The sequence below is a fragment of the Caretta caretta genome, chromosome 24, assembly GCF_965140235.1.
Source record: "Caretta caretta isolate rCarCar2 chromosome 24, rCarCar1.hap1, whole genome shotgun sequence".
Taxonomy (NCBI): Eukaryota; Metazoa; Chordata; order Testudines; family Cheloniidae; genus Caretta; species Caretta caretta.
Window position 1 is genome coordinate 19,310,602 of NC_134229.1, and position 16,326 is coordinate 19,326,927.

The 16,326-nt window shown below is 60.7% G+C and overlaps 1 protein-coding gene across 3 annotated transcripts; it reads right to left on the reverse strand.

Moving 5' to 3' along the window:
* LOC125625723 (guanylate-binding protein 3) lies at positions 1–14,543 on the reverse strand. Of its 3 annotated transcripts, none has more exons than XM_075122790.1 (12): positions 14,301–14,543; positions 12,084–12,160; positions 9,955–10,159; positions 9,603–9,730; positions 6,818–6,927; positions 6,184–6,386; positions 5,544–5,786; positions 4,357–4,637; positions 2,436–2,648; positions 1,705–1,807; positions 1,389–1,582; positions 1–702 (listed from the first exon to the last, which is right to left on the reverse strand). In XM_075122790.1, the coding sequence occupies exons 3-12, from the start codon at positions 10,139–10,141 to the stop codon at positions 487–489; spliced, it is 1,878 nt and encodes a 625-aa protein (XP_074978891.1). In that variant the 5' UTR covers positions 10,142–10,159; positions 12,084–12,160; positions 14,301–14,543; the 3' UTR covers positions 1–486. The 3 variants fall into 3 exon arrangements, with proteins under 3 accessions (XP_074978891.1, XP_048684101.2, XP_074978890.1); XM_048828144.2 differs by having other exon boundaries at positions 11,569–12,160; XM_075122789.1 differs by lacking the exon at positions 12,084–12,160.
* Positions 14,544–16,326: the final 1,783 nt, after the last annotated feature.

Genomic DNA, 16,326 nt, shown 5'->3' on the forward strand with positions numbered 1-16,326 from the left:
TGAGGTTCGCGGGGACATTTATTTAATTGCAGAGTTTAAAGCCAACCAGCTACAAGGCAAGGAGAGAGGCACCCTCCCCTCACGCCAGCTCCCATTCTTCGGCCTGGGGTGGGGAGATACCTGGGGAGAAGGCTGCCTGGGCTCTGGGGAGTGCTGGGTTTCCAGGTGTAGTGTTCTGGCACTTCACCTGGGTTCTGCCCACACATCAGGCCAATGAGCCCATCCACCCCAGGATCCCTCTCCAACAGCACCTGTGCATCTTGAGGTAGCACGTCTCCCACAATGCACCCTCCCTGCAAGGCCTTGTGGGGGAGATATTCCTTCCTGGCCCCGCCAGTGGGGGGCCAGCCCCGGCCATGAAGCAAGGAGGTTGGGAGCCTTTGCTGGACATACTAAGCTGCTCGCCGGCAGGGCGTCCTGTGGCGGGGGGTTCCGCGGGTGAACGGGCGCTGGGGTACAGAGGCGAGTGGGTGGCTGGGGTCCCCATCAGAACAGGCGCTGAATGAGGTAGGTGATGGCCCCGGCAGCCTTGCCGAAGAAGCCGGGTAGCACGAGGGAGGCCACGTCGCCCAGCATCCCCAGCGCCGATTGGATCCATGACGGCTTCCGGATCTCCTCATTTTGCTGCTGCAGGTGCCGGATCTCGCTCTCCAGGCGTCCGGCCTCCTCCCGGAACCCCTCCTGCAGCAGGGCCGCCTGCTCCTGGGGGGCAGCGACAGCGTGAGGGGGATCCCCAGCCCGCCCCATGGGACAGCCCCCACCCCACAGGCAGGGAGAGGTCACGGCAACAGCGTGGGGCTGGCCTGGGGGGAATGGGGGCCCAGAGCAGGGGGGGCCAGGGTGTGTGTGTGTCCCTGCTGCCCCCTGCTGGAGGGGATGAGCCCTGCTGTGTGTGTTCACAAGCCCTTCCCCACACTGCGCCCCCCAGCAATCCCATCCCTGGGGGATCCGCCCCACGGGCCCATCTAGCCTGGTATCCCACCCCCTGCCTCCCATTTGCCAGCGCCCTGGCTGCCGCACGCAGAGGAGTCCCGCCCCTGGGCAGGCTGAGGCCAGGGGCAGGGGCGCCCTTGCCCGGGCTGTGCCCGTCCGCAGGGCCGCCCCTAGGCGGGTGCGGGGCCCGGAACAACGCCCCCTGCCCCAGGCCCGACCCCACCTCTTTCTGCCCCCTCCCTGCCCCCATTCTGCCCGTGCCCCTCCTCTCCCAATCCATGCCGGGAGCCAGCAAAATGGGGCAGAGCAGAGCAGGGCCGGTAGAGCTGCTGCCAGCCCCCGCGCCACCCAAGCTCCACATCCCGCTGAAGTGAGGGAGCCCCCCAAAACATGGGGCCAGGGTCGACCGTGACGGGTCTGCCCATCCATCCCCGCAGCGCCAAGCACCCTGGTACCTTCAGTTTCTGATCCATCATTTTGCCCTGCTCCTCCAGCAGCTTCTTCCTCTCGTCCTCCAGCTTCGTCTCCAGCTGCCGCAGGTTCTCCTGGTAGCTGCGGTCCTGGTCCTCCAGCTTCTGCTGCAGCTCAGCCTCCTTCTGCTTCAGGACCTCCTGCTCCCGCTCAGCCGCCTCGGCCCGGGCTCGCTCGGCTGGGCCAGGGAGAGAGAGGTGGCTTGGCACGGGGAGGGCCATGGTGACTCTGCCTGCCTGGGCTGCAGCCCAAGCACCCTCCCCCTCCGCCCCAGCGGCGTGACGTCCCCCCAGTGGGTACCTGCCATCTCCTTCTCCTTCTCCGTCAGGGCCTCGTCCGTCTGCAGGATGGACTGGGCCACGTCCTCCTTGGACTGGAGGAACTCCTGCAGCACCTCCTTGGCCTGGGAATGGAGAATGGGAGCCACAGGGTCAGGGGGTTTGTCCTGTGGGGCTGGATCCAGGTCGGGATTCTGGATCGTGGTACTGGAGAGTAATGGGACTGGCTGGCTTGGAGGGGGGTGGGCGCTGGGACACAGGGCCTTTCCTCTCTAGGGGGCACGGGCCCTGATCCGGCCTCAGGGCAGGGAATGGCTGGCTCAGGGGGGCAGGGCCTGGGACATGGGGCCTTTCCACTCTAGGGGGCACCAGCTCCCATCCAGGCCCAGAATTAGCATTTGGTTTCCACTCGACACCCTCAACGCCTGTTCCGGATGAACTGGGAGCAGAACCCAGTTTGTAACAGGACAAACGGCCTCATCACACAGGCTATAACTGGCCCCCGCCAGCAGCCCCAGCAGAGCGGCCGAGGGCTGGATGGGCCACAGGAACCAGGCACCCCCGGCACGTTGGCAGTCAGGAGGGCTGTGGGGGGAGGGGGTAGGCTCACACTCTGATGCTGCCCCCACTCTGGGGAGGATCCAGGAACTGTCCAGGTGGGGGAAGCTGTTGACTGGTTCTCAGCAGGGCTTCCTGGGCTGCACAACGAGGGGGCACAAAGACACACAGAGCCAGGCACCAGTCCTCTCCTACCTTTACCCCCTTCCCCAGCACCTGCCGGTATCTCTCCACCATCCGCTGCCGGTCATCCTGGAAGTGCTGGTAGCCCCCGGGCACCAAGTAGACCCCCTGGCCGATCCGATTGTCCATCTCGTCCCACAGCTCCAGCAGGGTGGCCGTGCTGCGGTCTGAGGATGCCAGTTCATTGCGCCGGCAGAGCTCCTGCTTCTGCTCCTCCAGGCGGCGCTGCCAGGTGGTGCACAGACAGGGCAGGCATGAGCCAAGGTCAGGGGCGCAGATGGGGCGGGCGTGAGCCAGGGTGGGGGGTGCAGACGTGGCAGATGTGAGCCAGGGTGGGGGGTGCAGATTGGGCAGGCATGAGCCAGGGTGGTGGGTACAGACAGGGCAGGTGTGAGCCAGGGTGGAGGGGGTGCAGATGGGGCAGGGGTACAAGCCATGACAGGGCCTGAATGGGGCAGGGGTGTGAACCGATCCACGTGTGCCTGGGGCTGGAGATTGGGCTGGGTCCGCTTGGCCTGGCATCTCAGGTCTCCAGCTAAGCAGGGCCGAGTGTGTCCCTGCACCCCATATTCTTCCGGGATATTAGGGTGACATGACTATGGCATAATTTTGGTGTATTTTATGCAAGATAAGGTGTGTGCAGTGTCATGGAAAAGTGATGATTTGCTGAATACCGTTATCCCATGTGTGTGCATGTAACATTTTTGTATGTGACGTTACGAATATTGACGATGTGTCTGTCCTGCAAATGTAGATACACCTGGGGAACGCTCACCGGACAAGACGTTTTCAGTCTAGACAGTGGGTGGGGAATGGCCTATTCAGGGCAATGGGCCACTAGGAAAAAACAACAGGCCTTAGGAGAAGTTTATCTCCCACCTGGGGAGCCTTCCTGAGAACCCTACACGCAGCCTCCAAATACTGACTGCTGAGACTCTCCAAGGACCTGTGACGAGACCACATGATGCTGGTCTCCATCTTGGGATGTCAGCGTTTTCCCACAGACTGGTCTGAGAATCATGTTTTGGAACAAAGGGCTCCCGCCAGATGTAAAAGCTACATAAGGCAGGGAGTGGCATCATCTGGGGTTCTTCACTCCCCACCCAAAGAGACTCCTGGAAACACCTGAGGAACAAAGACTGAACTGGGGGAAGTGCTGGGCCCAGGCTGAAGGGGTTTCTGGCCTGGGGATGGAGCACCTGGGGATTCCAAGCTGTTAGCAAGTGCAGCTTGTCACTTAAGGATCTGCAGCTGGCTTGTATCATCCCTTAGGGTGAGAGTCTGCGAATTCAGATCCAATCTCTTTAGTGTATTAACTTAGTTTGCGGTTTTGTTTATTTGCTAGGTAATCTGCTTTGATCTGTTTGCTTTCACTTATAATCACTTAAAATCGATCTTTTGTAGTTAATAAACTTGTTTTTGCTTTATCTAAACCAGCGAGTTGGAGTGAAGTGTGCAGGAATCCTAACTCAGGGGCAAAGGCTGTTGCATATTCCTCTCCACGTTGAGGGAGGGGGCGAATTTTATGAGCTTTCGCCGTAGAGTGCAAGCCGGTATGATTTTGGGTTTACGCTCCAGAGGGGGTGCGTGCTGAGGAGCTGGGAGTAGCCTGCCCATGCAGGGGCTGGCCAGAGCCCCGGCGTGTAACTGCAGCTGGATGTGCCCCCCCCTCCCCTTGTGAATGCTGGGAAAGTGCAGCTGGAGGACTTTGCAGGGTGTCACAGCCGTACAGGGTGAGAGGGAGCCCAGGCTGGTGGGTCACAGGGCTCAGTGGTACCCCAGTTCCAGGTGGCACCCCAGGGGGAACCCATCACACCAGGGTTGGGAGATTCCCCCAGGGAAGGGGCTCAGGGCTCAGGGGAGCCCCATCCCCGCCCATCCTGCAGCGGGGCAGCTGTCCCATAACCCCTGGGGCCGGCGCGAGGGGCCGTACCATGAGCTCCCCTTGGAAGCTGCGGTCGTCGTCCTTGAAGGCGCGCGCCATGAACGCCCGCAGCGCCTCCCGCTCGCACTGGGCGTGCAGCTCCAGCAGCTCCTGCACGCTCTCCGTGGGCAGCGCCGCCCGCTGGGCCAGCTGCTCCTCGTAGACAGCCATGGCCTCCCCCACCGCCGCCGAGTTCTCCATCTGGGCCAGGGCCAGCACCGCGCTCTCCATGCAGGGCACCGCCCCGCTGCGGATGGCGTCGACGTAGGTCACCGCCAGGGTCCCCAGCACTGCCGGAGGGGCAGGGTCAGAGCCAGGGTCCCCAGCACTGCCGGAGGGGCAGGGTCAGAGCCAGGGTCCCCAGCGTGGCCGGAGGGGGGCAGGGTCAGAGCCAGGGTCCCCAGCACTGCCGGAGGGGCAGGGTCAGAGCCAGGGTCCCCAGCACTGCCGGAGGGGGGCAGGGTCAGAGCCAGGGTCCCCAGCACTGCCGGAGGGGCAGGGTCAGAGCCAGGGTCCCCAGCACTGCCGGAGGGGCAGGGTCAGAGCCAGGGTCCCCAGCGTGGCCGGAGGGGGGCAGGGTCAGAGCCAGGGTCCCCAGCACGGCCGGAGGGGCAGGGTCAGAGCCAGGGTGCCCAGCGTGGCCGGAGGGGCAGGGTCAGAGCCAGGGTCCCCAGCGTGGCCGGAGGGGCAGGGTCAGAGCCAGGGTCCCCAGCGTGGCCGGAGGGGCAGGGTCAGAGCCAGGGTCCCCAGCACGGCCGGAGGGGCAGGAGCAGCACCAGTGTGATCAAAGGTGAGCAGGGGTAAGGTCCCCACCCAGCTCCTCCCACACTCTCCAGGACTCCACCTGCTCCGTGACCCTCCTTGCAGGACAGACACCGAGCCTAGGATGTGCCCCGCTCCCCACCCCAGATACCCCCTAATCCCCCCTCTCCATGAGCAATTGGTGCCTCGTTTCTCATTGGGATGAGCCCGGCTTCACCCCCCAACCATGGGGCCCTGCTCTGCCTCGCTCCGCCCCTCGACAATTTTCTAGCGCCCCTCCTAACCACGCACCCCACAGCTGGGCACAGACTCCAGCGCTGGCCCCACCAGTGCTGGCCACATGGGACCCCCTCCCAGCTCGGTTCATCCCGCCCAGCATTGCATGAGCCCCATGGACCCCAGCTTTCCCCGGCCCAAGGGCTACCGACACTCACTGGCCCCGGTCACCACGTGGCCGCCTGGGATGGTCTTGGGCTTCGACGTCTCCCAGACGTGGCGGCAGAACCGGGCCACCTGCTCCCGGAACTCGGGCTCCAGCTCGTCCTCCTGCAGCTCCTCCAGCCGGGGCAGGTCCCTCCTGCCGGCCGGCTGGACGAAGACGAAGCATTTCCGGGCCGGGAAGAACTGGCGGATGCACTCGCGGGGCAGGTTGTGGAGCTGGGCTCGCCGGCTGCTGCCTGGGGAGGAGACGGGAGCTGGGCAGCAGCCCCTGCGCTGCCATGTGGCTGCTTCTGGGGGGCAGCGCGGCGGCTGCTGGACAGATGCCCCCACTGCGGGAAAGAGACCCCACTATCCACAGGGGATTGAGGGGAGCCGGGGAACTGTCCAAGCTGCAACGTGGCCAGGACAGCGAACGCCCCAACTCCCAGACACACTTGGGTTTGTGTCTTGAGCAAAAGCCACACCCTGGGGCCAGCCCTGAGGGCCAGGGGAGAGCCCCACCCTACCCCCTGCAACCCAGCGCCCCCTAGGGCCACCTTGGGGCCAGCCCTGACAGCCAGGGGAGAGCCCCACCCTACCCCCTGCAGCCCAGCGCTCCCTAGGGCCACCTTGGGGCCAGCACCGCTCCCCTACCTGGCTTTAGTTTCAGGCCGTTCTCCAGGTACTCGTCCTCAGTGATCTCCCGCCCGTCCAGCTCCAGCTGCAGCGTGAAATCCCGCACGGCCCACACAAAGGCCGGGAAGAACCGCACGAACTCGGCCGAATTCTCCCCCTCCTGCTGGCTGCCCTCGCCTGCCGCCTTCACCTTGATGCGCTCCGTCAGCTCCGTCACGTAGCTGGGGACCGGCTAAGGAACCGGAGATGCGGTGCCCCACGCAGGGAGGTCCCACTCCCTCAGAGTCCCCCTCCCTCAGAGTCCCCCCTACGCATCTGCAACAGGGGCTCAGAAGGGACCGAGGGAAGGGGAGGATATTCCATCACAACCCTCGGAAGCAGGGATCGAACCCACCACCTCCAGGGTCCGGAGCAGCCCCCTGCAGCACTGGAGCTGAAGGAGCGACTCTGTCAGCTGGTGGCAGTAGTGGGTTGTTACCCCATCATGCAGAGCGGCGACTAAAGGGGGCCGTGGAGCACACCCTGCACTGTGGGTCACAATTTCGCTGGGGGTGAAGCATTTGGAGGGAACCGCGGGGCCCTTCCGTGGGGACATGCGGCCCCCCAAACCCCTAGACCCGGCTCCCCAGACACGGCCCCCGGGCAAGGATACTGCAGCTGGTCCATGGCTTGCTGGCTGATGGTGCCCAGGCTGTTATAGACCAGGGTGCTGCTGAGCAGCACGGCCAGCGCAAAGATCCACGTGTCGTTCTTCGTGTCACCCTGGAACGACACCCACCGTCACCAGCCCGAGCGCATCCCAGCCACAGAGCTCACAGCCCATCGCAGAGCATGGCGGGATCCCCGGCCCCATGGCACAGATGGGGAAACTGAGGCACGGGGAAGGGTTGGCCAGGGGATCAGCCCCCAGCTCTCCAGAGTCCCAGCCCAGGCCACAGTGAATTCCCATTCCCGGAGCTCAGAGCGTGTGACGTTATCTGACTATAATATAACATCTCATTGAAGTATCGTCCACAGCCAGAAAGAATTAAGCATCCTGCAGGCCAGCTGACCCAGAGTCAACCTACAGAGGCGGGTGAGAACAGTGAGCAAATGATAATTAGGACCATTCCGTGCTAGTTAGGCCAGAACTTTGAAGTGCAAACCTGTAGATTAGAAATTGGAGGGAACTGCTAGCTACGTGTGTTTACTTATATCTAGTAGATGCAAACCAGGTGACCAGACAGTTCCTGTCTATTACCGTGGCTGTGGCTGCAGAGATCACCAGGGAAGGCTAACTTTTAGATGCACCTTGAATTAGTGGCATTGTTTATCTGTCTCTTCAAAGTCTGTGGTAAACTGTATATGAACAGCTTAATGGACAAATTACCTTGTGTTAATTACCAGGATGTTTGAAAAACAAGGAGTAACATCAAAAGTCTATTATTCACCCAGGACTGAATGGTCAAGAGGCTGCTAGAGATGTATAAAAAGCCTTGGGACCTGATCCTGTTTATCGCAGATCTGCTTAAGGTTTCATGCAGGGGAAGCCTAAGCCATAAGAACTGAGATCCCAGTCACTGGCTGGAATCACCCTGAATATGGACATTGGGCTATAACCTCGGACTATTTCTACAAGGACTCTTTGCAGCGACAAGCTCACCGTCTCTGCCATGTGTCTGAACCTCAAGAACTGACCTCACATCTGTATGTGCAGTGATCTTTTAACCAACGCTCGCTCTCTCTTTTCTTTTTCAATACATTTTAGTTTAGTTCATAAAGATTGGCTATAAGCGTGATTTTGGGGCAAGATCTAAGTTATATATTGATCTGGGCATGTGGCTGGTCCTTTGGGATCAGAAGAACTTTTTCTGTTATATGATGAAATAAGAGTTTCAGAAATCATCATATTTTGACGTGGGTACCTGGCTGGAGGCCTGAGGCTGGGCACTTTAAGGGAGCTGCGTTGTTTGGACTTCTGAGCAACCAGTGAGGTCATACCGAGGCTGTTTTGTGCTGGATTGGTAAAACTACATATTGGAATATCCTCCAGCTTTGGAAAAAGCTCACGAAAGCTTATGCTCAAATAAATTGGTTAGTCTCTCAGGTGCCACAAGTCCTCCTTTTCTTTTTGCGGATACAGACTAACACGGCTGCTACTCTGAAACCTGTCACCAGCTTTGGAGTTTGTCTGCCCCGTTCTGTTTGCAATTCACCCTAATTGTGTGATCTCAGCTGGCTCCCACGGGCACCATTGTCATAGAGAGTCACTATTTAGGATTGGTGTATTTCCCCCTGTGAAATCCCCAGCTCCCAGAGGCATGGGAGCGGGTGGGAGCTCTCATTGCTCCTCTCTTACTGAAGTAAGTTTCCAACCCATGTGGCTGCATTAAAGCTTTGGGAAGGCGACACCTCCCCACCCCACGGGGTTCAGATGCAGCAGCCCCCACTGCAGGGCGCGGGGTTTGCAGCTGCTCTTATGCATTTTTCGGGTCCCAACTTTATTTGGCCTCCTGGTGGCTGGCGTTACCGGTCCTTCCATCTTATCGGCTGTGTCTGAGCCCCCCTCCAGATGGAATGTATTTATCATCACACACCCTCTGGCAGGCGGGGTGGGGAAACTGAGTCCAAGGTCACACCGGGGGTCTGTGGAGCAGGGATTTGAACCTGGCTCTCCCGAATGCCAGGCCTGCCCTCCACCGCTACAGCGGGTCGGGAAATTGTCACTGAAGAACATTGAATTGTTGACACCAAAATCACTCGCGAAACAGGGTCACTTAAGGCAAATTTCCCAACTTGAAAAATTATTGGGGAAAAAAGTTTCAGAATTGTAGAAACGGCCCAACTGGCCATTTGTCTAAACAGAGACTTTCCATTTCTCAAGGTAAAATGACGTCTCCTTGCCAATGTTTTGGTAAATTTGTACCAAGTTAAGAAAGAAAAAAAAAAGTGGACAATCAAAATGCAATGTCTGAAAATTATTCACGTTTTTTTGCATGACCCGGACCCAGGACACGTTTCCGATTTTCAAGCCCTGACACTTTCCCCCCATTTTGACTTTTCATCACGATTCGGGACAGGAAACATTTTCGCTACCTCAACAGTTCTCCCCGGCCACGACAGGTGTTTCCAGCCACGCCCTTGGGCCTCCCTTCCCTTCCCAGCCCCGCCACGGCATCCCCAGCCCTCCCGGGATTGGCACTGCCCCCCTCAGAGGGCGTCACCCCACATCAGACAGAACCTCCTTCCCCTCCATGGGGCTCGCTGAGTCTGTCCCTTAGCAGCAGGAGCTCCTTAAATACCCCATCCCCTTTCCCAGCATGCCTTGCCCTGAACTACAATGCCCAGCATCCCCTGGGAACTACAAGTCCCAGAAGCCCCTGGAAACTACAAGGGCCGTTCCATCCTGCTCTGCAAATTGGCTGATTCTCATACACTGCCCCCCCGCCCCCACTCACCTTCTCCACGTCGCCCAGCCCCTCGGTGTCCAGCAGCACCAGGGTGTGGCCGGCCCGGCGGGGGTGGGGCAGGCACCACATCCAGATGCCCTTGGTGTGCGACTGGATGGTGGAGCCCAGCGAGAACCCTGGGGAGAGAGGGGTGGAGCTGGGACAGTCACAGAGAGAGGGAACCCAGGAGTCCTGCCCCCCCGACCCCTAGAACCCACTGCCCTCCCAGAGCCAGGGAGGGAACCCAGGAGTCCTGTCTCCCAGCCCCCCCACTCTGACCCACTAGACCCCTTTCCCCTGCCAGCACCAGGGACGGAACCCAGGAGTCCTGCCGCCCAGGGGCAGGGCTCACGTCTCCCACCTGTTCTCTTGCCAGCCAGTTTGTTCATGAGGTAGGACTTGCCGGTGCGGTACAGCCCGGCGATGGCCACCACCACCACGGGCTGGGAGATCTCTGCCAGCACCCGCAGCGCCTCCTGCTGCACCCGCAGCTCCCCCGCCGGGCTGTTCTCGATCAGGCAGATGGGGGCCAGCATGGGGATCTCCATCGCGCCGGGGGGGGCGGCCTGCGGGACACAGAGCAGGGAAGGTCAGCGTGAGGGGATGAGACATGGGGGCAGAGGACAATGAGACACAGAGTCAGGCCCCCCAAACTGTGGGAGACCCTTCCACCCACCCCGGGTGCAGCGTACGGACCCCAGCATGGCCCACGGCAGCTCACCCTGGGGCAGACAAGCCCTGGCGCTCCTGGGCATCACTGCAGACCCCCAGCCGGTGCCCCTTGAATCACACGCGGCAGGGCTGCTGCTGGACAGGCAGGACAGTCCAGTGGTTAGAGCACCAGCCTGGGGCATACCTGGGGAAAGTGGTGGTTCAAAGTGAAAACTGGCCAGGGTCAGGTCTAACCCCCCAGGGGCCAGAGTGGGCAGCAATATGGTTATGGTGGAAGGGGTCTGGATCAGCGTTATGGGGTTAGGGCTAAGGGGTAAGAATTTGAGTTAGGGTTAGGGCTGGGGACGGGGGTAGAGCTGTGAGGTTCTGGGATGGCATTATGGGGTTAGGGCTAAGGGGTGAGGATAGAGTTTCAGGGATAGCAGGTAGAGTTCTGGGGTTAGGGGTAGGGCTATGGGGCAGGGCTATGGGGCTAGGGGCATGGCGAAGGAGGCCGGGTTAGCATTCAGCAGTTGGGGGAGGTGGTAGGGCAGCCGGGTCAGACCCTGCTCTCCACCCACTCCCCAGCCCGCGTAGGCATCATTTGATTTCTGTATTTGGGGAGGTGGCTCCAGTCAGACCAATGGGGCCTGCCCACACCGGTGCTATTTCAGATTGGGGGGACGGGGAGGGGCACAACTTTAACCGTGAGTCCAGGGCCTACTTAGGCAACAGGAAACGGTGGTGTTTTGGCAGATAATAGCTTAGAAATCTCTGGCAGGAGCCCGGCATCTACCTCCTATGTCAAGAGAGAAAATGAATGAAACCGTAGCCCTGCCCAGGTGCAACACTGACGTGTTCTGACCCCCGGGCACATCACTCGTGGGACACTGGACAGGTTGACAGTTGTCACGTCTGTCCGTACTCAGAGACGCCACTGACATCAGAGGGGCCCACCCCGATCGTCTAGTCTGACCCCCGGCACCTCGCAGGCCCCAGAACCTCCCCCACCCCCTCCGGTAACAGACCCCGACCTCCAGCTGAGTCACGGACGGCCTCGTGACAGAGACTTCACCATGGACACTCGTTCAAACCTGCCAGTGACCCAGGCCCCCTGCTGCAGAGGAAGGCGACACCCCCAGGAGTTAGACCCTGAGCATGTGGGCGAGACCCACCAGGCAGACCCCGGGAAAGAATTTGCTGGAGTAACTCAGAGCCCTCCCCGGCTAGTGCCCCATCTCCGGCCCTTGGGGATTTTTGCTACAGGAGCCAGGTATGGGCCATATGCCATTGCAGGCAGCCCTGTCATCCCATCCCCGCATACCCGTATCGTGCTCAGGAGTGAGGCCAGTTCGGGGTTTTGCCCCCACTGCTCCCCTTGGGAGGCTGCTCCAGAACGTCACTCCTCTGATCGGTCGAACCTTCGCCTCATTTCAAGCCTAAACTTGCAGGCCAGTTTATATCCATTTGTTTTCATGGTTCACATTGGCACTGAACTCAAATAACTCCTCTCCCTTCGTGGTGTTTATCCCTCCAATGTATCTACAGAGAGCGAGCCGAGCTCCCCGCAGCCTGTGTCTGGTCAGGCTAAACCAGCCGAGCTCTTCGCGTCTCCTCTCAAGGTCGGTTTTCCAGTCCTGGGATCATCCTAGTGGCCCTTCTCTGCCCGTCCCAGCTTGAATTCATCTTCCTTACACACGGGAGCCCAGCACCGCACCCACTGTTCCAGATGAGTCTCCCCAGGGCCTCGTACGAACACCTCCCTGTCCCCACTGGAAATCCTGCGCCTGGTGCACCCCACGATGGCATTAGCCCTTTTCACAGCCACATCACACTCACAGCTCAGAGTCAGCCTGCGATCAGCGACACACCCAGGTGTTTCTCCTCCTCGGCCCCTCCAACTGACACGGCCCCAGCTTAGAGCAAAACATTCTTGTTAGCAGGGGTGAAAGTAAATCCGAGGAGTTACCGGGGCGCCCTGCGCCAGCGTTCTTGGCAAGGGGGGGCCGCTCTGGGCCCTCGGAAGGGGTGGGGCCTTGGGCAGAAGGGGCGGGGCTGGGGGCAGACTCCCCCAGCCAGTGGGCAGGAGCCCTGGGGCTGCAGCGGTGGAAGCCGGAGACCTGGGCCTCTGGCGGTGATTTGAAGGGCCGAGGGCTCCTGGACTCTGCAGCAGCAGCCGGGAGCCCCGGGCCCTTTGAAATCGCCAGGCCCAGGGGTAACTGGGCCTTCTGCTCTCCCCCCATCGGGGGCCCTGCCAGTAGGGTCACCACAGGGGGGAGCAAAAGGGGCAGCGATGTTAGAGCGCTTCCATCAGCCGTGCACAGACCGGTACTGGGGGCCAGTTTGTAGAATCTCAGGGCTGGAAGGGCCCTCAGGAGGTATCTAGTCCAACCCCCTGCTCAAAGCAGGGCCAATCCCCAATTTTTGCCCCAGATCCCTAAATGGCCCCCTCAAGGGTTGAACTCACAACCCTGGGTTTAGCAGGCCAATGCTCAAACCACTGAGCTATCCCTCCCCCCAGTTCTTACTGGTATGCCATCCTGGCCCACATCGGCCCACTTTCACCTCTGCTTGTGAGTCCCTAAATGCAGGACCTGGCACTTCGCACTGTTAAATCTCATCCCGTTTCTATTACTCCGGTTTACAAGGTCGTCCAGATCTTCTCGTTTGATATTCCGGTCCTCCCCCGCACTGCCAATGCCTCCCCACTTTGTGCCATCCGCAGACTTGATTAGCAAACTCCCCCCTTTTGGGCCAAGGTCAGTAATGAAAACATTAAATAAGGTTGGTCCCAAGACGGATCCCTGAGGAACGCCACTAGTAACCTGCCTCCAGCCTGGCAGTTTCCCTTTCAGTGTGACCCATTGCTGTCTGCCCTTCAACCAGTTCCTTACCCACCTTCCAGTTCTCAGATTAATCCCCATTTTACATAAGAGCAGCCACACTGGGTCAGACCAAAGGTCCACCCAGCCCGGCATCCTGTCCACCGACAGTGGCCAATGCCAGGTGCCCCAGAGGGAGTGACCCTAACAGGTAATGATCAGTGATCTCTCTCCTGCCATCCATCTCCACCCTCTGACAAACAGAGGCTCGGGACACCATTTCTTACCCATCCTGGCTAATAGCCATTCATGGACTTAACCTCCATGAATTTATCCAGTTCTCTTTTAAACCCTGTTAAAGTCCTAGCCGTCACAACCTCCCCAGGCAAGGAGTTCCACAGGTGGACTGTGCGCTGAGTCAAGAAGAACTTCCTTTGATTTGTTTTAAACCTGCTGCCCATTTATTTCATTTGGTGGCCCCTGGTTCTTATATTATGGGAACAAGTAAATCACTTTTCCTTATTCCCTTTCTCCACACCACTCATGATTTTATAGACCTCTACCGTATCTCCCCTTAGTCTCCTCTTTTCCCAGCTGAAAAGTCCTCACCTCTTTCATCTCTCACCATATGGGGCCCGTTCCAAACCCCTCCTCATTTTAGTTGCCCTTCTCTGCACCTTTCCTAAAGCCGGTCTATCTTTTCTGAGACGAGGAGACCACATCTCTACCAGTCTGTGCATCTTCTCCAGTGTGCACCCAGAGCCTTCCTGACACCCGGTTAGATCGGATCGACTGCCTTAAAACATCAGCCCTCTCCCCCAGGAGAGACAGGGGGACTGTGCCTGCCACCTCTTGCATCCAACAAGCGACCCGACCACTTTCGGCGGGTCACCAGGCTCGGGCCAGAGCCTTTCTCCCCTGAGTGCCCTGGCAACCCCCGGCCTGCCGCGGACCCGGCTCTGCCTCCCGGCACTGGGCTACGCCGGGCGCAGTCTCCGGGCCCCGCCTGCATGGGGCACTGGGGCTGCCCGAGGCTTGCAGTGGGGGGGAGCCCCCCATTTCCCCCCCAGACCCCACCCAGCCCAGCCCGGGTCGGCCCCGGCACCCCCCCCCCCCGTCCGCAGCCGCTGCCGTGCCCAGGCGATGGCCCCAGGCGTCCGCTGCCCGCGGCTGCCCCCTGCCCTGACCCCCGTGGATCCGAGCCCCGGGGGGCCGGGGAGCAGCCGGGACCCACCTGCCGGGGGCGCGGGGAGCCCGGTGTCCGCTCGTCTCCCTCCAGCGGCGCCGCGCGGCTCGGAGCCGAGCCAGGAAACGGGACGAGTCGGATTGAAACCGAAAGCAGCCGGGGGGGGGGCCGGTTTCAGCGCTTCGGACTCAGGGACGCGGGATCCAGCCTGACCCCCTGGCGGCGCAGCCCCCCCGGTACCGGCCCCGCAGCCCCGGCTACAGACTCCGGGGACAGCAAATCCCCTAGTTCAACCCGCGCGTGCCCCGTGCCCCACACTGCAGAGGGGGGCGAACCCCCACCCCCCAGGTCTCTGCCAATCTGACCCGGGGGAAACCCCCCCGCCGCCCTGGGTTCCCAGCTCCCCCGCCCCGCAACCCACCAGACCCCACTCCCCTCCCAGAGCCGGGGAAAGAACCCAGGAGTCCTGGCTCCCAGCCCCCCTCCCCACCCCGCAACCCTCACGGCCAAGGCTGGCCCCAATGCAGTCCTCAGGGGCTCCGGGCGGCAGGGAGCAGGGCTGGGGGTCAGTAGGGGGCGGCAGGGAGCGGGGCAGGGGGTCGGTAGGGGGCGGCAGGGAGCGGGGTGGGGGGTCAGCAGGGGGCACCAGGCGGCAGGGAGCAGGGCGGGGGGTCAGTAGGGGGCAGCAGGGAGCGGGGTGGGGGGTCAGTAGGGGGCACCGGGCAGCAGGGAGCGGGGCAGGGGGTCGGTAAGGGGTGTCAGGCAGCATGGAGCAGGGCAGTGGGAGGTCAGCAGGGGCGCCAAGCTGCAGGGAGTGGGTTGGGGGGGAGGGAAACTGAGGCAAGGGGGTGAGGCAGTGCCCGTATCTGAGGTTGGACACAGCACCCAGCCCAGCACACTCTGCCCTATAAGCAGGGTGGCAGCAGGAGGCTTTGCAGAAAGGCCTTCTGCTAGGTGCCCTCGGGACCGCTGTGCTGTGTGTCACCCTATACTGCCAGCATCTGCCTCTGCGCCTGGAAACCCAGCGAGGCAAACCCAGGGTTAAACACCCCCAGATGGAGACACAGGACCCAAGGGCTCCGGTCGTCCCCACCAGCTGGGCAGCTGCAGGGTCAGCCGGGGTCACCAGCTCGGAGAGACTCAACCCTCTCTCCCACCCTCGCCACCGGGTTTCCCGGAATCAGCCCTGGGCTAGGAAAGGCTCCGGCTGCTTTCGGTTTCCATCTGACTCAGACACATTCAGGGGATTTAGAGCTGCCAGACTCAGATCATTGTCCTGGTATGTGGGTCGGCACCACGGACGTTTCTCTGAAAACATCCACTCCATGCGCAGCAGCAGCCCGAACAGCGAACAGGCCGGGAGAGGCGGGCAGGAGAGGGAGCATAATCGGACAGGCGCTCATCACGCCGCTGGCCAGGGACTGCCCACCCCGTGAACGCTGCCGGCAGTTCTGGGCGCCCCAGCTCAAAAAAGATCTGTTAGAACTGGAAAAGGGGCAGAGACGGGCCACTAAACTATTTAGCAGTGTGGAGCAGCTTCCCTATGAGGAGAAATTGAAAAGATGGGGGCTGGTCAGCTTGGAAAAGAGACGCCTAAGGGGGACATGACCGAGGTCTATATAATCATGACTGGCGCAGAGAAAGTGACTAAGGAAATGTGTCTTCACATGGCACCCGAACCAGGGGCCACCCGACGAAATTAATGGGCAGCAGGTTTAAAACCAACAACAGGAAGCGTTCCTTCACCCAACGCACCGTTAACCTGTGGAACTCACTGCCAGGGGATGTTGTGGAGGCCAGAAGTAGAACGGGGTTCAGAAAGAACTAGATGAGTTCCTGGAGGATCGGTCTATCAGTGGCTATTAGCCAGGATGGGCAGGGACACAACCCCTTGCTCTGGGTGTCCCTAGGAATGGGTGACAGGGGATGGATCACGTGATGATGACCTGTTCCGTTCACTCCTTCTAAAGCAGCTGGCCCCAGCCACGCTCAGAAGACAGGCTATGGGGCTAGATGGGCCATGGGGCTGACCCAGTCTGGCTGTGCTGATGTTCTGGCAGCTGGTTGCGCTGGG

Excerpts from the sequence above, each read along its gene's own strand:
- LOC125625723 (XM_075122789.1), bottom strand. The coding sequence starts at position 10,141 with ATGGAGATCCCCATGCTGGCCCCCATCTGCCTGATCGAGAACAGCCCG. Across the intron at positions 6,387-6,817 it reads CAAGCCATGGACCAGCTGCA|CTACGTGACGGAGCTGACGG; the intron begins GTATCCTTGCCC and ends GCCGGTCCCCAG. Across the intron at positions 4,638-5,543 it reads CCACGTGGTGACCGGGGCCA|TGCTGGGGACCCTGGCGGTG; the intron begins GTGAGTGTCGGT and ends CCCCTCCGGCAG.